The sequence below is a fragment of the Macaca fascicularis genome, chromosome 2, assembly GCF_037993035.2.
Source record: "Macaca fascicularis isolate 582-1 chromosome 2, T2T-MFA8v1.1".
Lineage (NCBI taxonomy): Eukaryota > Metazoa > Chordata > Mammalia > Primates > Cercopithecidae > Macaca > Macaca fascicularis.
Window position 1 is genome coordinate 11,278,946 of NC_088376.1, and position 27,734 is coordinate 11,306,679.

The following is a 27,734-nucleotide window of genomic DNA, read 5'->3' on the forward strand; positions in this document are numbered from 1 at the left end:
TTGCCTCCTCAGGGAGCCCAACATATCCCCTGACCACAGCTCAAGCACAGCCACAGCTACAGCAGTCCCTGTCCAGACCTCATCCATGCCACCTGGCAGAGACCCCTGGCTGCCCCAGGGACTGGGCAGCAGCACACTGGCCAGAGGGTGAAGGACTTGCAATAACCTGTCCCTTGGCCACACTGGGGGTTTGGGAGGAACTGGGAGGAGAATGGCTTAGAGACATAACCCGCCTCTCCCTGCCTTGTGGCAGCCCAACACCCCCTCACACGCACTCACAGTCCCTAGCAGAAAAGGAGCTCTCAGGGAGAAAGGAGGGCCCATCAGCTCTGCCTCTCTGGCATGCAAGCCCTGAGAACATTCTCCTGACTCATCTAAGCCTCCAACTCCTTCTTATTTTTTTTTTTTTTTGTTTTTTGTTTTTGTTTTTGTTTTTGAGACAGGGTCTCACTCTGTCACCCAGGCTAGAGTGCAGTGGCATGATCTCGGCTCACTGCAACCTCGACCTCCTGGGTTCAAGCAATTCTCTTGCCTCAGCCTCCCAAGTAGCTGTGGTTATAAAAACTTGCCACCATGCCCAGCTAATTTTTGTATTTTTAGTGGAGACGGGCTTTTGCTATGTTGGTCAGGCTGGTCTTGAACTCCTGACCTCAAGTGATCCGCCCACCTCGGCCTCCCAAAGCGCTGGGATTACAAGCGTGAGCCACCGCACCTGGCCCGAAGTCCTCATTTTTAAAAGAAGGAACAGTGATGAAGCTCTTAGAGCTATTTTGAAACTCCAGTGAGATGGTGGTCACAAATGTATGCTTATGAAAGAGTCTGTCAAATGGAGAAGAAAGGAAAGGGCATCTGTGCAACAAAGAGCCATGTAAGCCCAGGTCTTTGTGACAAGTGAGGGGGAAATGCCTTCCAGGACCTGGGCAGCGTGGGGTGGGGAGGGGAGGGGAGCAGCCCTCAGCCAGGCAGGAGTGGGACTCCCCAGAGCTTTAGACAGACACCATGCTGAAGAGCGTGGTGTTTATTTTTGAGGGTGACAGCCAGCCATTGGTGATTCTGAGCTAAGAAAGGACATGGTCAGATTCCCGTTTTAGAAAGATCCTTCAGGTTGCAAAGGGAGTTTGATAGAAGGACTAGGATGGTACCCCTGTGGGTATCTGAAGACATTTGGAGGTTAATTGGCCCCTTTGGAGGATTATATCCCAGAGACTACCTGCCACACTCCTCCACTTTCTTCCTCATTCTTCTTAGTACATCTAGGCTCAGCGACAATCGTATCTGAGCCTAGATGACCATTTGGAGGACTTTTGTAATAACTCACTTGAGAGAAATTAAGTACCCAGATCTATTTTCCATGTGCTGCAAATCAACCATTTTCTCCCTTTTCTCCTAACTTCTTTCACTAATCCAGGTATATATACCTGTTCTGCCCAAGGAGTCTGGATGAATAAAGTATTGGGGAGAAGCCTGCCCACCTGCCTTCCAGGTACCTCACCCTCCAAATCCTTTGCCTCATGGTTTTCCATCCAAGGCCCTAGGACCCCAGGTCTTCTGGCTGTTAACAGGGAGATGGGGGACAGGGGAGGTGATGCTTTGGTTGCTTTTTGGGAGGCGTCTTCAAAAGGTTAAGGGTCAGAGAAGCCCTGCTTCACACCTTCTCAAACCAGCCTGTATTTTCTGCCTGCTCCGTCACTCTGAGAGCCCTCCTGTCCCCTCTCTGTGTCCTTGCCACAAGCTTTTTCATAGAACACAGTTTGTGCGTGCATCTGCTGTCCTGCCAGGGAAATTGAAAAAGTGGGTACCCTGTCCTCAAGCACTCACCATGCTATCAAGGAGATGATAAGACAAACAACATCATGATAAGACAGAGTGAGAAATTCTTTCTTCCAAACAGCAATGTGGTCAAGCCTTTCCAACTGCTGCCTTTCCCATGGTTTACTTACTGACTCCACTTTAAAATGGAAAGAAAATTTTGTGGTGACAGGAAGTGTTACTGTGCATACAGATTTTGGGGACATTTGCTTTAGCATTAAAAGTATAGGCCGGGCGTGGTAGCTCACGCCTGTAATCCCAGCACTTTGGGAGGCCAAGGCGGGTGGATCATCTGAGGTCCGGAGTTCAAGACCAGCCTGGTCAACATGGTGGAACCCCATCTATACTAAAAATACAAAAAAAAATTAGCCAGGCGTCGTGGCGCACATGCGTAATCCCAGCTACTCGGGAGACTGAGACAGGAGAATTGCTTGAACCCAGGAGGCAGAGGCTGCAGTGAGCCGAGATTGCACCATTGCACTCCAGCCTGGGCACCAGAGCTAGACTCTGTCTTGAAAAATAAATAAACAAATAAATAAATAAATAGTATGGGTGATTTGCACTGCAATCACACTGTGTAGCTACTCAAGTTGACTTAGAAAAGTATAACCCCAAAATGCACACTCTAGGGTTAAACAAATAATCTACAAAAAAATTAAATTTAATATTCACAACATGGTAATTTTTTTTTAGAAAAAATAAGAATGACAGTAGTTTAATGATGCAATCACTCAAGACAGCATTGAGAAATACTGAAAATTAAGTGCCTTGTCTAATTCCATCTGCATGTTTGCAAAAACAGCAGGAAATTTGCAATATGGTTAAGCATTGGGTGATATTTGTATTTTGCTGAATGAGAATGTTGGGTAAACTGACGTAGTATATTATATTAACGGTACATTTCAGTAACCCTACAGTATACAGTATAAAGTAGGTATACCAGTACACAGTAGGTATATTAGTCTGTTCTCACACTGCTGATAAAGACATACCCAAGACTGGTAATTGATACAGAAAAAGAGGTTATTGGACTCACAGTTCCGCATGGCTGGAGAGGCCTCACAATCATGGCCAAAGGTGAAAGGCATATCTTACATGGTGGCAGACAAGAGAGAAATGGGACATAGCCAGTTTGAGACATAGCCAAACCATATCAGGAGGCTTCTACATATCAGATTAGACACTAAAATGGAAGGCTATGGAGTTGTCTACTATTCATCCTTAAGAAGTGAAGAATGTGTTAGCATTTGAGAGTCAGGTTTTGACCATCACAGGTGCTATGGGATCCCAGAGAAGAAGGAAGTAACAATGTCTGGTTGTCTATGAGTGGAGGGGTAAGAACTGACCAGGAAGGCTTCACATAAGAGGTCTTTATTTCTAAGAAAAACTTATGAGGATGTGGAATAAGGGAATGTTCATCCCACCCATTCTGCTGATTCCACTTACCTCAATTAGGCTTGCCCAGAAGTACACCCAAGGACTCCAGGCAGTGAAGCCTCAGAGAAGAGAGGAATGGTGGAGCTGTAGCAAACCAGAGGATCTAATCCCCATTTTGCTAAAAGACTATGTGAGCCAAAGAAAGCTAGGGATAGATTCCATGCTGGAAAGCCATGTGGCCACCTCAGGAAGGGGAAGAAGCCCTGGGCAAAGAGTCAGGGCCCTAGGTACTAATACTGATGCTGCCATTTCCTAACTGTGATCTTTGGTAAGTAATTTCACATCTCTGGGTCTGGGATCCCATACCTCAGAAGTAAAGCATCAGGACCAAGAGACCTGTGATATTCTATGACTCTTTTCTTGAGACAGAGTTTCACTCTTGCTGCTCAGGCTGCAGTGCAATGGTGCAATCTCAGCTCACTGCAACTTCTGCCTCCTGGGTTCAAGCAATTCTCTTGCCTCAGCCTCCCGAGTAGCTGGGATTACAGGCATGCGCCACCATGCCCAACTATTTTTTTTTTCTTCGTATTTTTAGTAGAGACAGGGTTTCTCCATGTTGGTCAGGCTGGTCTCGAACTCCCAACCTCAGGTGATCCTCCTACCTCGGCTTCCCAAAGTGCTGGGATTATAGGCATGAGCCACTGCGCCCAGCTATTCTATGATTTTTAATGGTCATCATCCTCTATGTTTGTACAAAGCATCTTGGATACAATGAGTCATGAAATTCTTTTTAACACCAAGTGTTGGGCAGAACCATGGTGTATCATTGAACCAGGCCAGAAATTTGTAAAGTCTCTCTTCGCAAAACACTGTGTGATTGAACCAGGATGCAGGCCAGGATGGAGAAGGCCATCTCATCTATTGTCATAAGGCCCACCATTTCAGGGGGCCTGCTAAGCAAATATTACTTGCCCCCTTATTTTATAAATGAGAAAAGTATCAGAATAGTGTAGTGATTTGCGCAAGGCTACTTGTAGAAAATTAGGGGCAGAGCTGAAAGGTGAACTCAATACTTTTGATGGCAACATAAGCAATGCCGAGCCATTCTTTTACCATGGTCATGTTTTATGCCATCCTCAGATACCTTGAATCCTAGAGCATCACATTTTTCTTTAAAGACCCTCCCTCACTAACCACTATCCTCTAGAACCCAAATCTGGCTTCAGCATAGCCAAAGCTATAACATTTCAAGAAGATTCCTTTCTCCCAGGAAAGACTGGGTGGGGAATGGCAGCAGCCAATAAGAATGACCCCATTTCAATGAGCTCTCCCAAGGGCTTGTTGCATCATTCAACCTCTTAAAAGGACAAGAACACATCAAGGAGAAAACAGATTTCAGTGGAGATATGAAGCTAGACTCAGGACAAACAAGCTCGAGTTCTGGCTTTCCCTCTAACAACTCTGAGTAAGTCATTGCTTTCTCTGAACTTTCCCGTTTCCATCTGTAAATTAGCTGTTCTCCAAGGTTTCTCCAGATCTGATCTGTGACCTGCAGTGTGCCACTGGCACCTTGGTTGGAGAAAGGTACCGTTTAGTACTGGCTTTGTTGTGACCATGGACCAAGTCACAGACGTGTCCCTTACCAGATGAGGGCCTTGAAGCACTAAATATATGTAGGACCAATCGCAGAGCTGCGTTGAGATGTTGCCTTGCAGTTTGCTACTTGTAATTGGAAGGCTGACCCTCAACTTTGAAAGGCCAGGCCACAGAGAGTTACAAAGACCAGTTCACATCTGGCCTGGGGTGAATGGCAGGGTGCCCCAGGATCAAGCAAGAAGCATTTGGCCTCAGGAAGAAGAGCATCTGAAAAGCATTAGGTTGCTAAAAGCCTGCTCTCCCAAAGTTGCCAAGAAAACTCAAATGTTCCATGGTGTCTAAAGGATTGTCAAAAGCGCCCAGGCCAAGGAGTGTAGTCTGGCCATTTGGAACCAGGAGGAGGCCCACACTCACAGTAGGTCTACCTCCAAGACCCAAGCACCGTGCCTGGGAGGGCCGTGCAAGCATGTTCTTAGCCAGCGGGGTCCTGGTGCCGAAGACCTGCTCATGGGCCAGAGGCATTTGGCTGCAGGAGGCTGGTGGTGCATGTGCATGCTCAGGGTGCAACTCAGTGGAATGAAGTTTGCTCAGATCTTTCTCCTTCCCCTAAAGGTACTACACAGCTCCTGGGTGCAATGATGGGTGGCCCAGAGTAGGGTCCATGCATCATTGCTTATAGATTATGCCATCTTTCCCCAACCCTGGATGCCCTGGGCCTTAATCCATGGGCACCAATTTATAGCAAGATTCTTTTAGGACAGAGAAGAAAAGGTTTAAGGCCCTATGCCCATGGTCTTAATATCTATTGAGTTAGTGTGGGATACTAGACTTAGAATCTAGTTAAGCTCCTGCTATCTGACTTAAGAGTCGTATCCCTTTAGGCTAGTCACTCAAACTCAGGAGGTTTACTCACCTAGAAAATGGTGATGGCTAAGGCAAAGAAAATGAAAATTAAAGGATCCCTGGAATTTGAAGGATCCCTGGAGATCATTGTGACCAAATGCCTCGTTTGACAGATCAAAAATTGAAATCCGGAGAGGGAAATTTACTGACTCAGAGTCACAAGGGAAATGGAAGAGAAAAGCCAGGTCAAGACTTCCAGCATCTTTGTTACCAGTCTAGCGTTTGCTGTGGCCTGCTAGATGGTTTTTTAGGTTCCTTCCATCTCTCTGTCCCCATGGAAAGAAAACTTTCAGAAGCTTTCTAGGTTCCCATAGCATGGACAACTTCTGAAATAAGACCTGCCTTTCTAGAGAAGGAAGGGGATAAGTGTCCACTACTAGAAATAGATGGCTGTCAATGGTCCGAGTCACAGGTGGTCTTAGCCAGAGGTGGTTCAGGATAGAGAAAGCCCGAGCAGAGTGGTCCAGTCCAGAGAGGGTCCCAGCTACAGAAGAGCCAGACTAGAGATGGGCCAGCCTAGAGAGACGTAGACCCAAAATGACCCTGAGTAGAGCTCTTCCAGGCTAGGATGACCCAGGCAGGCTAGGGTCCCATGGTGGCATAATCTATAGTAGATGACACGTGAATTTCTCTTTGTGGCTTCTGTCATATGGCTGACCTGACCAGTCTCTGTCTCTTGTCCCTGTTCCCTCTTTCTCCTTACAGAGTGTGGTCAGCCCTCCCGCTCCCTGCCAAGCCTGGTCAAGAGGATCATCGGGGGCCGAAATGCTGAGCCCGGCCTCTTCCCATGGCAGGCCCTGATAGTGGTGGAGGACACTTCGAGAGTGCCAAACGACAAGTGGTTTGGGAGTGGGGCCCTGCTCTCTGAGTCCTGGATCCTCACAGCAGCTCATGTACTGCGCTCCCAGCGTAGAGACACCACGGTGATACCAGTCTCCAAGGAGCATGTCACCGTCTACCTGGGCTTGCATGATGTGCGGGACAAATCAGGGGCAGTCAACAGCTCAGCTGCCCGAGTGGTGCTCCACCCAGACTTCAACATTCAAAACTACAACCACGATATAGCTCTAGTGCAGCTGCAGGAGCCCGTGCCCCTGGGACCCCACGTTATGCCTGTCTGCCTGCCAAGGCTTGAGCCTGAAGGCCCGTCCCCCCACATGCTGGGCCTGGTGGCCGGCTGGGGCATCTCCAATCCCAATGTGACAGTGGATGAGATCATCAGCAGTGGCACACGGACCTTGTCAGATGTCCTGCAGTATGTCAAGTTACCTGTGGTGCCTCACGCTGAGTGCAAAACTAGCTATGAGTCCCGTTCAGGCAATTACAGCGTCACGGAGAACATGTTCTGTGCTGGCTACTATGAGGGCGGCAAAGACACGTGCCTTGGAGATAGTGGTGGGGCCTTTGTCATCCTTGATGACTTGAGCCAGCGCTGGGTGGTGCAAGGCCTGGTGTCCTGGGGGGGACCTGAAGAATGTGGCAGCAAGCAGGTCTATGGAGTCTACACAAAGGTCTCCAACTATGTGGACTGGGTGTGGGAGCAGATGGGCTCACCACAAGGCAGAGCCCCAGGTGGAACGGTGAGCTGACTTCCTTCCTCAGGGCCTGCCTCCCCTGAGTGAAGCTACACTGCACTTCCGACAGCACACTCCACATTACTTATCAGACCAAATGGAATGGAACACACTGACCTAGCGGTGGCTTCTCCTACAGAGAGAGCCCCCAGGACCGTGAGAGGCAGCAGTGTGGTATAGGAAAAGGCTCTAGGCAGGAGACCTGCATTCCTGAGCTTGTCCAAGTCTCTTCCCCTGTCTGGGCCTCACTCTCCCCAGTAACACAATGCAGGAGCTAAACCAAGGCCATCCCAGCACTCCTCTCCAGGCCATACTTCTTATCCCAGTGGCCTTTATTCACTCCTGACCACTTATCAAACGCATCGGTTCCACTGTTGGTATGACTGAGCTTGGACCTGACTATTAGAAAATGGTTTCTAACATTGAACTGAATGCTGCATCTGTATATTGTCCTGCTCTGCCTTCTGGGACTAGCCTTGGCCTAGTCCTTCCTCTAGGAGAAGAGCATTCAGGTTTTGGGAGATGGCTCATAGCCAAGCCCCTCTCTCCTAGTGTAATCCCTTGGAGAACTTTCTTGCCTGGGGTTTCTCTCCCAAAAGCTTCTTGCAGTCTAAGCCTTATCCCTTATGTTCCCCATTAAAGGAATTTCAAAGGACATGGAGAAAGTTGGGAAGGTTTGTGCTGACTGGTGGGAGCAGAATAGCAGCAGGAGGCTCACCAAGCCCTTAAATTCGCATTGTCAACTCAGAACACGTTTGGGCCCATATGCCACCTTGAAATACCAGCTGACACCATGGATGTCCACACCTGCTGCTCCAGACAAGCACAAAGCAATCTTTCAGCCTTGAAATATATTATCTAAAAGGCTACTACCTGAACCCCAGACCCAAATTTGGGGACTTAGCTGATTACCTGGGAAAAGAAAAGACCCACACCGTATCCTGCTGTGCTTTTGGGCAGGAAAATGGAAGAAAGAGTGGGGTGGGCACATTAGAAGTCACCCAAATCCTGCCAGGCTGCCTGGCATCCCTAGGGCATAAGCTGGGCGGAGAATCCACCTCACAGAATGTTCAGAGAGACCCACTCCTTCATTTTCCAGAGTCAAAGGAATCAGAGGCTCACCCATGGCAGGCAGTGAAAAGAGCCAAGAGTCCTGGGTTCTAGTCCCTGCTCTGCTCCCAGCTGGCTGTATAACCTTTGGGAAATCATTTTCCTTCTCTGAGTCTCTGGTTCTCCATCAGCAATAGGAGGGTATTAGATCCCCTGCAGGGTCGTTCTAGCTGGAGCACTCAGAGCTTCCCTGACTGCCAGCAGCCTCTCTGGCCCTCACAGGGCTGACTGTCCTCCTTCTACCTGGAGCTCTCTGTCCTGGAAATCTCCATCAGAGCAAGACAGCCAGAGAAGCCCCTGAGAGGGAATGACTGGGAAGTATCCACTTCTCCAACCAGCTCGTCAAAGCACACTCCTATGTCTATGAATGGCACATGTAAAGATGTTATATTTTGTATCTTTTATATGATATGCTTCACCGCTCTGTAAAGGGCCTCTGCATTGTTGCTCCCATCAGGGGTCTAAAGTGGAAATAAACCCTCATGGATAACCAACAGCCTTGGCTATAGGTTTTGTTATTGTTGGGGAAGTGTGTTCATTTGTTTTGACTTTTTTGAAAAGAAATTGGCCTCCTCATGAAACCAAAATCTCCCTTGTTGCAGAAAAAGTACAACTTTTGGTATCTGGACGTTATCCAAGAGGTAATGAGGAAAGGATTTGGTTATTGATGGGTCTTCTTCTCAGAGGCTGCTTGTTCCTTCGTTTAAGTGCCTGGCATTTAAGTCCTTGCCTTCAAAGGACTTGAGCCTGAAGGCCCGGCCCCCTACATGCTGGGCCTGGTGACCAGCTAGGGCATCTCCAGTCCCAATGTGACATTGGATGAGATCAGCAGCAGCGGCATGCAGACCTTGTCAGATGTCCTGCAGTATGTTAAGTTACACGTGGTGCCACACGCTGAGTGCAGAACCAGCTATGAGTCCTGCTCAGGAAACTACAGCGTCACGGAGAACATGTTCTGTGCCAGCTAGTTTCTAGTGCCAGTTTCAAAGGGTTGAAACTGGCATGCAAGACAAGCTTATGTGCATATAGGTCTTAAATAGGCAAAAGAAGTTAAATGTAGGCCGGGCACGGTGGCTCAAGCCTGTAATCCCAGCACTTTGGGAGGCCGAGACGGGCAGATCACGAGGTCAGCAGATCGAGACCATCCTGGCTAACCCGGTGAAACCCCGTCTCTACTAAAAAATACAAAAAACTAGCCGGGCGAGGTGGCGGGCGCCTGTAGTCCCAGCTACTCGGGTGGCTGAGGCAGGAGAATGGCGTAAACCCGAGAGGCGGAGCTTGCAGTGAGTTGAGATCCGGCCACTGCATTCCAGCCTGGGCGACAGAGCGAGACTCCGTCTCAAAAAAAAAAAAAAAAAAAAAAAAAAGAAGTTAAATGTAAAAGGAACAGAGATTTAAGTACTATAGGAACTTAAAGAAGGGGCTATTTCATACAGCTGAAGGGGCTTGGAATAGCTTTGCAGAGGCTTCAAAGGATGCATGGGAGATAGGAGGGAAGGGGCAGAGTGGAAAAAAGCATGAAAGCTTTCAAAGAATGAAAGCTGGCCATGGTTAAAGTGAGAGCGGTGGGCATTGAGTGGGAAGAGTTTTTAAAGGCATACTCTATTTGAACTGTCCTGAAATGAGTGATTCTCTAAGTTTGGGGCATATGAGAATCACCTGGGGTGCTGGTGAAAAATGCAGATTGCTGGGTCTCACCCACTGGAAAATTTGAATTCAGTAGGTCTGAGGGTGGGCAGCATGGTGTGGAAAGTGGAAGGAAGGAGCTGAGCTAGGAAAGCAGTTATGCAACTACTGCAACTGTCCTGATGAGGGATGGTGCAGACCCACCAGCCATAGGGCTGTGACAGTGCAGACAGGACGAGGGGCAGTTTAAATCGATTTAAGTGGTACATTCAGCAGGGCTTGACCTATAGGCATCTCTTGATAAGTTCAAGCATGAGTGGCATGTGATAGTGAAGTCTCACCATGGGACGCACTCATGGTTTGCCTTTGTTTTTGGTTTGTACCATAATGAAAATGCCATTCTTTTTACACTATTGAGAATGAAAATAAGAGCATATTTATGCTTTGCACTTTATGGTTTGAAGGGCTGTCGTGTCTCATGTTCTATTACATTTCCAACTTTTGCTTTTCTTTAGATACTTGGACTTTATGTTGTGACATATTGAGGTACTGAGGCATGACGAGGTTACACACAGAGCACTTTGTGACATGGAGTCGGGGAGACATATCCCTCTCCTTCTCCCAGGGATTTACCAGCAGCTTAGTGACTGATTGAACACGAGGTTGAAGAAAAGAGAGGCAACAAGGACGTGGTTGATTCAGACATTAGCAGACATCTGGAATAAGAAAGGGGAGAAGGTTAGTGAAGGGTGGATACTCGGGCTTGGTTTCACTGAGTTGGAAGAGTTTATGAGCAACCAGCTGGAAATGTAAGTCAGCAGTAAAGAATGGTGAGTTTTAGAGGACAGGACAGATTGAAAGACACTGATTTGAAATTCATCAGCACATGGGTAGTATGATGGCATAGAGGTAGAGGGCATCATCTACGGGAAATTTACAGATAAGAAAAGGAGACCAAGGCCTGGGGCCGAATGGGTGAAACTCCAGCATCACAGAAGGCATGAAGAAAAGAGAGGCCCCAAGGAAAAGAAAAAAAAAAGGGAAGGGATCAGAAACACAGGGAGAAAAGTGCTTCAGAAGCCAAGAGGAGGAGCTGTAAAGAGGGATGAAGTAGTCAACAGCACCCAATGCTGCTAAGAGTCCCAATGAAGGACTCCAGGAAGGAAGTTCCCCAGGACAGGTGTCAAGTCTCCACTGTCATCCCTGAGGGGTATGCAGGCAGCAGGCTCCATGCGTGAGTTTCAAGTCTCTAGGACTTCTCTCTTCCTTAGCCCTCTCTCTCTCTCTGTACTCCCTCCTTCCTCTCTCTCTCTCTAGCCTTCTCAGTCTCCCAGGATGGGCTTTTAGCTCTTTTCTCAGAGGTAGGAAACTGCCCTTGCATCTTCTGTAAGCCTTGTGGTAAAAATTACATGTTCAGTTCTCCATCTTTTGGTTCCTTGAAACCTACAAATTTTTTATTCTTACTATAAAGCCTGATTCTTCAAAATGAAAGTCTGTCTTTCCAGACTTTAGTTTCTGCTTTGCTCTTTCAAGTCAAAGCCTTATCCAGCCTTTGCTTAAAACCACGGATGCTCCAGCTTCAGTGGCTTGGGAGCCACAGTGCACAGAGAATTCCTAGGGATGAAAAATGTATCTGATAAGATTCGAAAAATAGTATCCTACTCTGTATGTAGATATCATGGTTGAAGTTCCATTTATGGTCTCAGAGACATTTTATTTCCATCTACTATTTGTAGACCTGTTAAATATTCAAATGGCTGCCTATTTCCAAGTTTGTGCAGTACATGGCACTTTCTTCTTCTGAATACAGCTCCGAAGGGGGAGGAAGAATGTGGGAAAGGAGTGTCAACTCGTCTTTTCAGAAGCTCTACTATAGAAGGGAGGAGTAGGAGAGACTGTGGAATGAATGGCAAACGGGGAAATGGAAGCTGATTTTTAGGATGAAAAGTCTTGACTGTGTTTTAGAGGCATAGAATAAGGAGAGATGAAAAATACAGAAGAGGGGTGATAATCTCCAAGGCCAGGTCTCCAAGAGTTCAAAAGTTAAGAGATCCAGAGTGAAAAATTAGTTCTGAAGACAACAAAGTTTACAGGGAGAAGAGATGGTGAGGAGGATGGTTTGCACTCAGTGGGATTCCCACTCAGGGAGTTCCCACTCAGTGGGCTCTGAGAGTCTATTGGGAATGGAGGCAGGACATTAGCTTGGGGAAGCTGGCTGTGGGCATGTAGAATGATGCTGGGAGATGCTGAGGCTGCATCAAGGTTGTGGATGCAGAGCATTTATCTGTGATTTTCTCCAGCCTAGTCACAGCTAAAAAGGTAGCAGGTAACTGCCTGGATCCAGGGGCTTGGGTTATGAGTGTTCTGGGAAGCCACATAGTTAAAAGTTTATGGGGCTGGCCAGAGTAAGAAAAGCCCAGAGTTGGGAGTCAGGAGACCTAGATTGATAGTCTTGCCACTAACTCATGGAATACCTTTTGGCAAGTCAATTTCCTTCTCCGGGCCTTGGTTTCTTTAGCTGAATGATAAGAGGGATAGACCAGATGGTCTCCAAGGGCTATTCAGTTGTAAAGTGTGTATGTGGGAGCATGTGTGTCAATTCAAGCCAGTGGAAAATGGGATGGAGCAGGCAGACACTGTGGTGGTGAGGATCTTCAGCTCCACAAGGCCCTGAGGAAGGGCTTCTCTCAGGAGACAAGATTCCTTGGATGGAGCATAATGATTCCTTATTAGCTGTGACTCTTTCATTAGTAAGTGACATAAAGCCAACATAAGCAGCTTAAGGGGAAAAAAGAGAGGTAATTTATAGGCACATATAACTGAAAAGGCTGTACCAAAAGGCTTCACGTATGATTAGATCAAAGGGCTCAACTGTTATGGTGCAATCTCTCTCTCTCTCTCTCTTTGCCCCTCAACTGTCAGCTCCACTTTTCTTCATCAGTCTCAGTAGACTCTTAATGAAATGATTGTTGACAGATCTGGATTTATGGCTAATAGCTTGGCAACTCCAGTAGGGAATGACTTTCTCTTCTCTAATATGCTTAGCAAAATTCTCAAGTAAGGCTTTCATTGGTCCAGCCAAGGTCACATTCCCATCTCTGAGCAATTGCTGTGACCAGAAAGTGCATGGCTTTGATCAGCCACATTTCTATCCCTGAAACCAGAGGTGAGATCAATCCAACTCTAACTGCATAGCCTAAGAATGGGGAAAGTGCAGACTCCAAAGAAAGATTGAGATGCTATTATCAGGAAGGTCAATTAATGCTGGAGGAGCAAAAATAATAGATGTTCCTAACAGGGTGATGAGTTGGGAGCTCTGGCAGTGGGCAAGATATAGTCCAGAGTCTGATCTGTCTCTCCCTCCCTCCCTTGGATGCAGTGTGTGGGCTGCCCAAGTTCTCCCGGAAGCTGATGGCCAGGATCTTCAATGGACGCCCAGCCCAGCAGGGTACCACTCCCTGGATTGCCATGCTGTCACACCTGAATGGGCAGCCCTTCTGCGGGGGCTCCCTTCTAGGTAAGGAGAAGGTGGAAGAGGTGGAAGCTAAGGAACTGAAACCCCCTCCTTAGAGACTGACCAAGGTTTCTTCATTGCGAGTCATTGTGCACACTAGCATCAGGGTACAGGGTGCAGTATGGTAGAAAGAATTCTCGACTAGACTGGATCCTGGTCTGTCTCTGGCACTGGGAAGGACAAAGTCAGGGAGTCTCTCAACCATGAATAACAGTACATGGGGGTCAAAGACAGGGCATGCCAGGGCTGTGAGGTCAGGGAGAGCCAGGAAACTCACGCTTGGGGATCAGGAAAGGTCGATTTACAAAGACCTTGAATGCTATGCTTAGGAATTTCTATCTTGTCTTGAATGCTGCTTTAAGTTGATAAGTATGTTCTGGAAAGTTCTCTCCAGAGGCCGCATTGATAAAAAGGAGGGTGAAACTGGAGGCCAGGAGATCAGTGAAGCATCCATTGCAGTAGCGGGGAGAGAAGGCATAGCCTCAGAATAAGAACAGGGCATGAGGGATGGAAACAAGGAGGCAGATTCAATAACACTGGGAAATAGGACTGTCACCTTTGTAATGGAATGTGGGTGGGAGTGGGAGCAAGAATGAGAACAGCTGATGGCTCTCCCTGCCACAGTTTGGTCCAGGCAATCTGAGGTCTGTTCCTTTTCTGATGTCAAAAGAAAGCTGAATAGCAATCTAGGCTATCTACTTCTGCATCAGATCCCACCACCGAGGAAGAAGGCCTGGCTTGGCCCATCTCTGCATGGGCAGCTCCCAGGCTGATGGGCATGCCTCTCAATCAGCGTCACCCTCCTCCAGATCCAACCAGGGTGGACAGTTCTGGGGCGGGGATCCCTTTGGCAAGGCACCAGGCCTGGGCTAGAGCTGCAGCCACAGCACCAGGGCTACATAAAACCCTACTCTGCAAGGAATTTATCCTTAAATTCTCACAGGCCCAAAGATGAATGGTCTCACTCAAAGGAGTCCCCCAGAGAGGCAAAGAGAGTGAGGGAAGGTATTAAGGGGCCAGAAAGGGCTGAGGGCAGTGCAGTGGGAGTGGAGTCAGGGAAAGGACCAAGGGAGAGAAGGGAAGAGAAACAGAGGACCAGAATTGGAAAGACAACAATGGAGAGGACAGAGAGAGACAGGGAACACTGAGAGACACCTGGAAAATAAGATAGAGGATTGATGACAGTAAAGAGAAAAATGAAAGGGAGCAATCCAACAAGAGGAAGAGGTACTGGTAGGGCACAAGATACCCAGGAGAGAAGAAGCCAGGAAAGGAGGGACCTGAAGGGAAGTTGGAGAGAAGCAGGGTGGTGTGGAGGATGAGCTGCCAGCAAGGGCAGGGGGAGGGAAGACTCTGCTTCACCAGACATCTCCAATTTTGTTAGAGGGCAAATAAGAAAGATGGATTGTGTGCACCTAATTTTAAGAATGAATTCATTTTCTTAAACCTTGATTTTTTTTTTGAGACGGAGTCTCACTCTGTCACCAGGATGGAGTACAGTGGCGCAATCTCAGCTCACTGCAACCTCCACCTCCCGGGTTCAAGCCATTCTCCTGCCACAGCCTCCCGAGTAGCTAGGACAAACCTTGAGTTTTTGAGTCCACTAATGTCCACCATGTATTGTTATTCATTGTGTGTTTATTCCCTATGACTTATGTTTGAAAAATGTTTGACGTTCACTTCTCTACCCCCAGCCAAGCTGGAATGCCCTCACACTTCGTACTCCTTGCAGCACCTCTGATCTATCACTTCTGTCTACCTCCTATCATTCCGTCTTAAAGAGCAAGGGAGGGATAGGAGAGGGCAGAAGAAACAGGAAAGCAGCTGAGGGACAGAGGAAGGGGAAAGCACCTTGTTAATGCCCACACTGATGCCTGGGTAGCGGGATCTGCAGAGCTGGGAGGCCAAGCTGTATCTCTGAACTGGCCAGTGCACACCCCTAGGTTCATCTAAACAGCCCAGAGTCCCACACCAAGGCAGGCTCTCCTAACCTGGGTACCTCGGCCCACCTGACCCACCTGGAAAATCTGGTCCTGGACATGGGCAGAGATCAAAAAATGGCCCAGGGCAGAGAAGAGTGACTTAAGTGGAGCCCTGGCCAGGACCCAGGAGCATATAGCTGCTCCTGAGAGGATAAAGTGGAGCCTGGAACCTGCTCTGGGACTAAGCACTTCTGCCCTCGACCCTGAACTTTGACCTGATACTCATCCTCCCCCACCCCCATGTTCTAGAGCTTTTCTTTCTGCTTGGCTCATCCTGGATATGTCTCTGGGCTCAGCTACTTATGGGCTTGTCATCTGCTCCACATAAGAGGTGAATGGAAGCCTGACCCTCCGTTAAACGAAGGGCAGATGCCTGTCCATCCAGAGAAAGATGCCAGCTGAGACACAGGAAATGCACTAAGCTGACTATCAAGAGCCCTGGGGTCTGGACCTGGCCCTGACCCTGAAACCAACCTGCTGGGTGCCCCTGGACATCTTTGCTTTCTCCAGGCCTCAGGGTTCCTGTCTATATAATGAAAGGTCTAGATCAGAGCAGTGATTCTCCACCCCGGCAGCAATAGAATTAACTAAGGAAATGTTTAAAACATTATCTGTGCCTGGGCTCCACCCCCATGACATAAATGGTTTAAATATAGGTGCAGTCACTGATTTTCTCTGTTTTCATTCTCCAGGTAATTCTAATGTGCAGTCAGTGTAGCTAGCTTCTGATTCGTCAATTTTAAACTTTAATGTGCATACAAATTACTGGGGAGTCTTGTTAAAATGAAAATTCTGATTCAGTGGATCCGAGGTGGGGCCGGCCTAAGAGTCTTCATTTCTAAGAAGCTTGCAGGTGATGCTAATGTTGCTGGTCCAGGGAACACACTTTGAGAAGCAAGGCCTGAGAAGCAGCCAGTTGACCACAAGCTTTCTGTGCACCCACCTTGGGCTCTCTGGCTCTCACCAATGCCACAGGCTTAAAGAATCCCTGAAATCCTGTTTACAATGTTCAGTCCTGGCCTCGGTTGTAAAAGGCAGGTAAAAATCACAGGTTTAAATCCCCATATCTTCCGATTAGGATCATATGAGCATTTGAGTTGGGGGCCATAAAATACAATGGAGAGAAATACGGACATTTTTGAGGTCTTGAGGGGTCCCCTGGAGTAGTCTGAAGATCCTCAGCTCAAGACAGAGGGAGGCAAGACCGGGCAGTGCAGGACGATGGCACATGTGTTCTATTCCCCAGGCTCCAGCTGGATTGTGACCGCCGCACACTGCCTCCACCAGTCGCTCGATCCAGAAGATCCGACCCTACGCAACTCAGACTTGCTCAGCCCTTCTGACTTCAAAATCATCCTGGGTGAGTGAGTGAGGGGCAAGCTGACTCCTGAAACCAGCTGTGGTTCTGGGAATGGGATGACCGACTGGCCCTTTACAAAGAGTGTGTGCTCACTCACTCACTCACTCATTTGTCAGGCAGGACACCTAGGATGGAGGTCCAGGAACCTGAGTCCAAGCGCAAAATATGATTCTCCAGACACATGACCATGAGCAAGGCATTGAAGTCTATGCTTCAGTTTCACAACAATAAAATGAGGAGACCAGTCTAGATAATTTCCAAAGACCTGTTAGGTTTCCATGAACCTCTGGTTTCAAGTGGATCATACATATACAATCCAGACTTCCTCTCTTGTTTATAAAATCAGACCACCAGCTGATTCAGTTCAGATCCACACATATTTATCTACTGACACTATGCCAGGATCTAAGGACACAGTATAATCAAGACCTAGTTTCTGCCCACAGGGAGCTTACAGTCTAATAAAGGAATAAGATATGAGCACAGAGACCTCTAATGGAAAGTAGCAAGCAGTAAGTATTGTAGAAGAAGAACAGATAAAGTGCCATGGGAGTTCAGAGGGGAAAGACTTCTAACCCAAGAGTCGAGAGGCTACGTGGAGGAGGTCATGTTTGACCCAGGCACTGAAGGTGATGATATGGATTGAACATGTGACAGCAGGCATCAGAACGAGCATTACAAGGCAACAGCATCAGTTCCTGAAAAAAGACAGAGGTGGGAACCCATGAGAGTATGTAGAGAATGACCAACAGGGCGGGATGTCTGGGAAAGGTGGGTGAAGGCAGTGAAAGGGTTAAGGCTAGAAGCATGGCTGGATGGGGCTGGGGTGGGGGCTGACAGGGAACAAGGTGTGACCTTATCCCCCATTTGCCCCCATGCCCCACATGTCGTCTTCTTGCCCAGGCAAGCATTGGAGGCTCCAGTCAGATGAAAATGAACAGCATCTCGGCGTCAAACACATCACTCTCCACCCCCAGTATGACCCCAGCACATTCGAGAATGACGTGGCTCTGGTGGAGCTGTTGGAGAGCCCAGTGCTGAATGCCTTCGTGATGCCCATCTGTCTGCCCGAGGGACCCCAGCAGGAAGGTACCTTCCCCCACCTCCACCTCTGCAGGGCAGCTGGTGCCTCCACAGGGAGTCCGTCTTCATGTTGGTGAAGCTCTGGTGCCAATTAAGTCAGCTGATAGTATCTGCATGACTCACCAGCTGCTTCCCCTCAAACAGCCAAGTCAGAACTGGGTCCAAGGCAGCAAAAGTTGCGGGAAGCACATAGTAAACAGTCAGACCTGAGGGTCCAGATAGAAAAACAAAAACTAGACTAGTTATGGTAACAGAGAGAATTTAATATAGGGCACTGGAGGATTGGACAAGTAAAAGGGAAGAGCTGAGATCATAGAGATGGTACCTGCAGGAAGAAACCACGAACCCTAGGGCAGGGGAAACATAGGTAAGAACCTGGAGTTAGGAACGAGAAGCTTGGAAAGGGGCCCTATGGGGCCAGAACCTGAGCTTCTGCAGAAGAGTCTAATGTGCTAAGGAAAACAGCTGGAAACAATGGCCACTACTGGGGTGAAAAACCACTGCTAGGGCTGATGCCAACAGCCACAGCACGTCTTCCTGCCTCTCTGTAAGTGCCCCCCTGTTTTCAGGAAACCAGCTAGCAAAGTAGAACTGCCCACTTCAGAGAGTCATCCCTAGTGCCACAAAGCAGAGTGTAGAAGGGAAAGTCTCCAGCTGGGGGACAATGGCTTAATACTCAGCACAGGCTCAAACCCCACTGCGACCATTTCCCAGTTGGGTGATCTTGAGGAAGTTATTTAACTTCTTTTTTAACTTCATTAAGCCTCAATCCTCTTACCTCTAAACCAGAGATGCTATCCCATGTGGTGGCTGTGATATTTCCATGTTTGAGATAATACTTAAACATAGGCGACCCATGCCAGCTGGCTTCCTTTTCATTCAATTTCCATGGTGCCACATCATAGTTCACTTCCTTTAGCTCAAAAGGAAAATGGCTGAGATGTCATCTGAGGAGTATTTAGGGGAACTGAACCAATAGGAAAGGCACAGACGTAGCTAGCTTTGACTCACTGGGTGCCATGTGCCTACCATGTGCCATATGCTTTATGTTCATTAACTTATTTATGAACCATGCAAGCCTTGCAAGGTGGCATTGTAGCCTCATTTACAAATGAGAAAACGAAAGGTAAGCAAGGTGAGGTGACTCATCCGAGATGCAGCTTGTATGAAACAGATCTGGGGATATAGTACAGGTTTTCTAACTTTAGGCCCAACACTGTTTTCAGTGTCCAGGCTCTTTTTCAAACAGGAAAATAATGGCTCTGTCGGCGCTCAACCCACTTCCACCTTGCCCCCCAGATTTACCAACTTCATAGACTCCTAGAATGTCAAGTCTGAAAGGGGTTTTAGAGAATACCAGTCCAGCCTCCTCATTGTAAGGACAGGAAAACCGAGGCTTAGAAGGGGAGCAGAGAGGAGGGCTTGCTAAAGGCAGCATAGCATATAGTGGACTAGGCTGGCTTTTGTATTTATTCGCCATTCTTGATTGAGCACCTCCTATGTGCCAGCATTGTTATAGGCATTGCGATATAGCAGTGACCTAGAATGAGGTTATGCTCTCATGGACCCTAAGTTTCAGGTGGTTGAGGGTGGGACAGAATAGAAAACTAAACAAGTAAACCAGTAACACATCATAGAAACCAGTGCCCCTAGCTCTGCTGCAGGTAACCCCTAGCCCAGCTGCCCTTCACACGTTCCTCCCCACCATGCCACCTTTCTCCGAGAAGAACAATCCAGTCTTTCCTCCCCAGACAGAGGATGATGGAGCTGTAAGCTGCACCCCTCCAAACACCCTGCAGACAGCCTCTCTGTTCTCACAGTATCTTCTCTCCTTCAGGAGCCATGGTCATCGTCAGTGGCTGGGGGAAGCAGTTCTTGCAAAGGTTCCCAGAGACCCTGATGGAGGTGAAGTTCATTTTATAACCCACAGACAGTGACACCTCAGCTCTGCACTGGGCCTTCCTGCTCCATATTGTTCCCTTCGGAATTTCGAGGCTTGGGTGGGGGTTGGTGAGAAGGAAACTAGGAGCCCAGAGCCACCTCCACAGTTCAATGGGACTTTGAACCCCAGAAAGCTTGATTTGTTTGTTCTACATGTCATGGACTCTAGCCTCTAAACACTGTTAAGTTTTCCTGGTAGCTTATTAAAGGCTGAGCTTATGAAAATTCTCCCAGAAAGCAGCAAGTTTAGACACCCCTATGGATGGCAATCCAGCTGTGCACCGTGAGAACTGCACACCAAATTGGCCAGAATGAGCCAGGCTCTTGGCAACCACAGTCCTTGCAGTAATGAACCTGACAGTAATGAACCTACATTTAGAAGTTCATATTCCACTCATTTCAGGGAAAAAAAAAAAAAACAAAAAAACACTGAACTAAAAGTAGGGAACCACGGTTTCAAGTCTTGGCTCCTACTAACTTGCTGGGTCATCTGAAACAAGACATTTTGCCTCTCTAGACCATAAGATACTATTTCCAGCTCCAAAGTTATGGGGCAACACGAGCTGCCCTCAAAGAGCTGCTTGGCTCTGATATCATCGGGGCCTATGACTGACATGGCTAGTTTCTAAATTCTTCCACATATATTATTTTGACATACTTTAAGACTTGGGATTTACAACAACCATTCACCCCTTCATCCACTAGCTCCTGGGGGTCTATTTGGTGTTTCCTTGGTACCAGGTGTTGTACTAGCTACTAGCTGGCTGGGGTAAAAGGATAGATCTGGTCCCTGGCCCCCTTGGGCTTATGGTCAAGTAGGATGGACAGAAAATAGTTCTGGATGTGATAAAGGTGGAGAAAGAGAAGTGTAGGACACTCCAGAACATATGAAAGAGAACCTGATCTCATCTCAGGGGTTCGGGAAGCATTCCCAAAGGAAGTGATGCTGAAATGATACCTGAACGATGAATCCAGTGCTCAAGAGGAGCTGAGGACCTGTCCTGAGGACCACCTTGTCCTGGCTTCCTCTCCCCTTATCCAGGGAAGGCCATGGCCCAAGAGGGATCTGAATGGCCTTTGGCTTCCTCCCAGCAAGGGCAACAGGAGTTGTCCATTTAGATAATATGGCCCATTCAGTTCTTGATTTGACTGAAAGAGAATCATATGTTTCCTCTTTTTATTCCAGACATCTACTCAACAGTTACCCCCATGCTGGATCAAGGGCAATAATAGCCACAATGCCTTATTTTTCTGTATCAATTTTGCTACAGTGCAAAATATACATATTTTTTCTGGGTATCTACTAAACTCCAAGCAATGTAAGAGAGAAATGCATAAAATACGGATCCAGCATCTAGACAGATGCTCATACTGTGGTGAAGGAGGACAACATAAGAAAGCGCTTGCTGCAAAGCCAGCAGTGATAACTCCACAGTAACTAATATGTATACAGCGTGTGCAGTTTACAAAGCACTTGTTCATGCCTTTCCTCCTTGTACAGTGATTAGTATATCAAGTACTGCAACTTCCATTTTTCAGATGAGGAAACAGAGTCTCAGAGTCTGAAAAACAATGAGTAAGCCACATGTTCTAGGTCCTACAGTAGGGGTGAGAGAAAAGAAAACTGACCATCATTTATGCATACATTGTCCTATTGACTAATACATCTCCTAGGCAAGTATTATTATCTCTATCTTACTGATGAGAAATCTGAGTGCCAGAGAGGGCAGATTACTTGCCCAAGTTCACACAGCCAAGGTCTGCATAGCTGAGACTGCCCTAGAACACGGGCCTCCTGATTCTCCACTCAGTTGTTCCTTCACCTGTAGCACGGGGCAGTCTCTTAGACCAAGTCTAAGGTAGACATAGGTCCGTCCAGGTATGGAGTGGAGAAGAGCTGGCTTCGGGAGTGTTAGAACAGCAGAGGCTTCTCAGCCAGGGGTGGAGACCAATAACAGCTTTGTGTTCTAGATTGAAATCCCGATTGTTGACCACGACACCTGCCAGAAGGCTTATGCCCCACTGAAGAAGAAAGTGACCAGGGACATGATCTGTGCTGGGGAGAAGGAAGGTGGGTTAGGAGGCTGGCAAACAACAGGGGCGTTGCCAGCCAGGGAATGGGGCAGAGCCAGCAAGGGAGCACAGAGGCCTCCCAGCCTGGTGGGCTGCCAGTGTGGGGGTGCAGGGGACTGGAGGAAGGCATGGGAGGAGGGACTCCACAGGAGAAGATGCATCGGAGAAAAGATATCTACAGGATGTTCATCATTCCCTTCCCAAGTCCAGTGTTTCCCTTAAGAAAGGCCTTGACCGGGCGCGATGGTTCTTGGCTGTAATCCCGGCACTTTGGGAGGCTGAGGCGGGCGGATCACCTGAGATCGGGAGTTCAAGACCAGCCTTGCTAACATGGCAAAACCCCATCTCTACTAAAAATACAAAAATTAGCCGGGCGCGGTGGCAGGTGCCTGTAGTCCCAGCTACTCAGGAAGCTGAGGCTGGAGAATCGCTTGAACCCAGGAGGCAGAGGTTGCTGTGAGCTGAGATCATGCCACTGCACTCTAGTCTGGGTGGAGCGAAACTCTATCTCAAAAAAAAAAAAAAAAAGAAAAGAAAAGAAAAAAAGGAAAAGAAAGCAAAGAAAGAAAGAAGGGAGGGAGGGAGGGAGGGAGGGAGGAAGGAAGGAAGGAAGGAAGGAAGGAAGGAAGGAAGGAAGGAAGGAAGGAAGGAAGGAAGGGAGAGAGAGAGAAAGAAAGAGAGAGAAAGAAAGAGAGAGAGAAGGGAAGGAAGGAAGGAAGGAAGGAAGGAAGGAAGGAAGGAAGGAAGGAAGGAAGGAAGGAGGGAGGGAGGGAGGGAGGGAGGGAGGGAGGGAAGAAAGTCTGAACCAGGGCTTTCTAGAATCATTTGAGCTTTGATGTGGCCTAACCTAGAACCGCCCGGAGCCCAGGTTTGGGTCCAACGGTCTGCTGTGCCCTCTAGTGTCCAATTCTCTGAACTACAATCCAGACGTGGGAGAAGGAGACTTGGGCTGGGAAGGGGCGTTTTATCTTCGTCTGCGTCTCTTTTTCATCCAGGGGGAAAGGACGCCTGTGCGGGTGACTCTGGAGGCCCCATGGTGACCCTGAATAGAGAAAGAGGCCAGTGGTACCTGGTGGGCACTGTGTCCTGGGGTGACGACTGCGGGAAGAAGGACCGCTACGGAGTGTACTCCTACATCTACCACAACAAGGACTGGATCCAGAGGGTCACCAGACTGAGGAACTGAATTTGGCCCCTCAGCCCCAGCACCACCTGTTGTGGTCAGTCAGCAGCAAAGGACAATCCTCCGATGCAAGCGGCCATTTCTTCTTTCCTCCCTTCCTTCCCTCTTCCTTCAGCCTATCCATTACTGAGCAATAGAGCGGGTATCTTCGCCCCCTTTTCACTCTCTTTAAAGAGACAGAGCAGGGGAGTGCTCAGAACACGAGGCCAAATCCAGGCTGTATCACTTATTAGTTTGCAGTGCTGGGCAGGTGACTTCATCTCTTCAAACCTCAATTTCTTCATAAGATGGAAATGCTATACCTTACCTACCTCATAAAAGTCTGATGAGGAAAAAATTAATTAACAGATGCATAGCACTTAGCACAGTGCATAGCATACCCTATGTTTTCAATAAATGTGCCTTAGCAGAAGGTCGGTGTGTCTACCAGGCAAATGAAGCTCTCTTACAAACCCCTGCCTGGGTCTTAGGGTTGATCAGTGACACACCTCTCCCCTCAACCTTGACCATCTCCATCTACCCTTAAATGCTCTATGCCACCGTGCAACTTTCCTAACAGCAATCTTCGCCCTCACCCCTAAAAACTAAAACAGACAAGGTTCTGAGTCCTGTGGTATGTCCCCTAACAACGTAGCTAGGAACATGCGCTAGACGCCAGATTGCGGAAGGGCCTGAGAGAAGGAGGGACAGGAGGGAGCATGGGGATTGTGGTTTGGGAAGGCAGACACCAGGTTCTAGAACTAGCTCTGCCCTTAGCCCCCTGTATGACCCTATACAAGTCCTTTTCCCTCATCTCAAAGGGTCCTCCAAGCTCTGACGATCTAAGATACAATGAATCCATTTTCCCCCTGATAAGATGAGGTAAAGCCAATGTAACCAAAAGGCAAAAATTACAATGGGTTCAAAGGAACTTTGATGCAGACAAAATGCTGCTGCTGCTCCCGCAATATCCACCCCTTTCCACTACGGGTGGGTTCCCAAAGACATAGGCCAGGCAAAGTGCGAGCCAAGGGATCCTTCCTTATTCCTAAGCAGAGCATCTGCTCTGGGCCCTGGCCTCCTTCCCTTCTTGGGAAATGGCTGCACGAGGTGGGCCCTAGGAGTTTGTACCCCAGGCCCCTAGACTCTTCCTTCCTATGTCCACAGCTGACCCCAAGCAGCTGTTCCCCAACTCCTCACCCCTGAGACTTACCCTGAACTCCCTAATCTTGCAAGGCCATAAGTGTTTTCCAAGCAGAATTCCTCTCCCATCCTCTCTCAGGAAACTTCTAGAGACCTTATGCCCTCCAGAGCTCCAAGATATAAGCCCTCCAAGGGATCAGAATCTCCAAGTTCCTGTCTTCTGTTTTATAGAAATTGATCTTCCCTGGGGGATTTTAACTCGTGACCTGTATGCAGCTGTTGGAGTAATTCCACTTCTCTTGAAAAAAAAGAGGAAGATGATGGAGAATGAGAATATATATATATATATATGTGTGTGTGTGTGTGTGTGTGTGTGTGTGTGTGTGTGTGTGTGTGTGTGTGTGTGTGTAAAGCCCCAGGCTGAATACTCAGGGACAGCAATTCACAGCCTGCCTCTGGTTCTATAAACAAGTCACTCTACCTCTGTGCCCTGCTGTTTATTCTGTAAAGGGAAGGTGGCAATAGGACCCAACTCCATCAGACACTTGTCAGGCTAGCAGAAACTCCATTTTCAATGCCAAAGAACTGTAATGCTGTTTTGGAATCACCCCAAGGCATTCCAAGACACCATACCTTCCCATTTCAAGCACGGCCTGGGCACACCCCAACAGCCCAGGCTGTGCTGACTGCTGTGGGAACTACCTAGATGAGGAGAGTATCATTCATACCTTCTAGGAGCTCCTATTGGGAGACATGAAACATACGTAAGTGACTGCTGTGTAACGGAATAAACCCTGCCAAGTGCTGTTTTGGAAAGTCATGGAGGTAAAAGAAAGACCATTCTGGTATGAAGGTTTTGGGGGAGGAAATATCAATCAACAAGGCTTCTCAGAAGAGGTGACTGGACCGGAGCTTTGTCCACAGGTAAGACGGAGGAGGCCTTCCAGATGGAGGGAGAACAATAGTAAATGTCCACTCAGGATTTCCTGTATTATACCAGCTCCTCCCACAAAAACGCATGTCCAGTAGACTCATTTTCTGGGATCAGAACCAACACCAAAAAGAGCTTTTCTCCTTGAAGTTGGAATTCTAAACAGGACTTGAAATGGCCTCAAGATTTGTGCACAAATACTGACTTCTGGCTGGACCCAGCTTATTTTTTTATTCCTCCAATTGCAATTTCATCCTTATCCTGAGAAAATGTCTAAATAGGCCCTGGAACCCAGGCTTCCCCGTGATCTACAAGCGCTTATTAGCTGTGCCAGCTCCTGCACTGCTGCTAAGGCCCAAGAAACCCAAATCTCTCACAGAGCCATAGAAGCAGAGGGTTGGAGTATCTGTGAGGACAACCTTGTCTAACTTCACGACCTCATTCTTGAGCATTTCTACTGATGAGAAACTCACTATCCCCAATTGCAGCTCATTCCAATTTAAAAATTGCTGCCTTTTGAATCATTGGTTGTGAATATTAATTTTTTAAAAAATAAGTAAGAAAATGTTTAAATGAGCTACCACTTAAAAAGATCTCCTCTTAGTGCAACCAAAACCCACCTCTCTATAACTGAAGCTATAATTTCATACCATGAGTGCTGCTGTTAGCAATAATAATCACACACAGATTTTATTAACAACAGAAGCTGTTGTTCTTATGAAAAAACAAACATTAGTTCCAATAAACATCTGTATTGAGTCCAAGCTCCCTGTTTGTTTGTATGTTTTTTATGCACTGATGATTCTAGTGAGTTGTTTTCATTTACCAACATTTTGCTCTATTCGTGTAGGGTCACTGTACCATGAAGGGAGAGAGACTATGATAGGAAGATTATTATAAATACAAAGCCATGTCTTACATTTTTGGGTCAGTTCTGTTTAAGTACTTGTCCTATTATTCCTGTAAATTATCCAAATATCCCAGAATGCCGGTGTTTCTGCATCCACATTACAATTATTAAATGCCACCCCTTTATTAAATTTACTATTATCGGTGGCATTTAATAAATTTGAATCATATGTTCAATGTTTGGTTTAGAAAATATGGCACCATGTCTATGGGTGGCCTGTTCTGGATTAGAGTTTATGCTTTCTTTCTGCCTGAGTTAATCTTATTCAATGGAGAGCAAGAATCAAAGAAACACCACCACAAAGAAGCCCTTCAAGCTAGAATTGGGCAAGAGTTAGGGAGGGGAATATAGACCACTCATATGACAGAGGTGGAAACCAATCTTGGTCTAGAATAAGTCTCAAAATCAAAAGACTTGAATTCTGGTGCAGCATAGGTTGATTCCCTTATTTATTTAATTTTCTCATCTATACATTTGTAGAATAACCTCTCTTCTGAGGTTGTTGAATCTGATGAATTAGCAGATAGGAAAGAACTTAGAAAATTATAAGTTTACTCAAATATAAAAAGTTATATGGGAAATAATAATCACTAACATTTTTGAGCATTTACTATCTGCTTGTTATACACTTTCTCTAATTTGATTTTCCACAAGAAAATATCATGAAAGGACTATGCTTATCCTCCTTTTACAGGTGAGTAACCTGAAGTGTGGTGAAGTGTAAAATGTGGGCCAACTTAGGAGCACAAATACCCCAGCAGCAGTGAGCACTCTTAGTGTGCAGGTCTTGGTTTATCATCGTCCGATAAAAGTAACACGGGCTCTTTAAAGAAAGGGCTGATTCCAGGATTGGGGCCGGAAACACACAAGTTGAGCCCGGAGCATCTTGTAGTCCCAGAAAGTGAGGAAATGCTCAAAGTGCTACGCAGTGCTGGGGATATGTCAAAGGGACACAGGAGGCAAGTGAAAGAGCTCCACTGGCCAAAGCTGGAATGTTGAGCAACAAAACAACACAGCATTGGATAATAACCCAAAGTATAAAATAAATATTCACGAGTACACACTTACATGAATAAATTATTGAACAAATAAATCAACTGGGAGAATGGACAAATCTCCCATTGAAAAAATGCAAAATCGTGCATCGCTCCAGAGATGCAGCATGAGTCCCCATCCCTTAAGTGTTGGCAGCACATAGTGACTTCTTTCCAAAGAATATAGTATAAAAGGCGGGGTGGGGTGGGACCCTGTAATTCTGCTATGCAGAAGCCTGATAAACACTACCTCAGCCAGGTAATCAAGGTTAATACAAAAGTGTTAAGTCACATGGATGCTATGTGACTTTGTGTGCCATGATGAAAATGACTTTGTACCTCTGTGTTCTTCCTCTCCAAATCCCATAACCCCAGGCTAATCATGAGAAACACATCAGGTAAATCCCAACTGAGGGACAGTCTACTAAGTACCTGACCAACACTCATCAAAACTGTTAAGGTCATCAAAAACAAGGACATTCTAAGAAACTGTCACAGCCAAGAGGAGCCAAAATGGGAAAGATATGTTAAAGTCCCAGCCCTCACTACCTTCGAATGTGAACTTATTTGGAACTAGGGTAATTGCAGACATAATTAGTTAAGAAA

The 27,734-nt window shown here is 47.2% G+C and overlaps 2 protein-coding genes across 9 annotated transcripts in view; one reads left to right on the plus strand and one right to left on the minus strand.

Moving 5' to 3' along the window:
- Positions 1-25,948, plus strand: part of MASP1 (MBL associated serine protease 1) — a 75,181-nt gene extending 49,233 nt beyond the window's left edge. For 4 of the 8 annotated variants that reach the window (XM_045387166.2, XM_074030790.1, XM_074030789.1 and 1 more), the window contains 2 exons: positions 1,409-1,483; positions 6,391-8,865. In XM_045387166.2, coding sequence (XP_045243101.2) covers positions 1,409-1,483; positions 6,391-7,274 — 959 coding nt within the window. In that variant the 3' untranslated portion in view covers positions 7,275-8,865. Of the gene's footprint in view, positions 1-1,408; positions 1,484-6,390; positions 8,866-10,510; positions 10,734-13,374; positions 13,513-16,737; positions 16,852-17,297; positions 17,472-17,754; positions 17,941-19,771; positions 19,840-21,846; positions 21,947-22,943 lie in introns of those variants that run through there. The other 4 variants (XR_012430589.1, XM_005545444.4, XR_012430590.1 and 1 more) reach the window with 4 other exon arrangements.
- Positions 1-27,734, minus strand: part of RTP1 (receptor transporter protein 1) — a 139,349-nt gene that overhangs the window by 42,327 nt on the left and 69,288 nt on the right. The window lies entirely within an intron of this gene.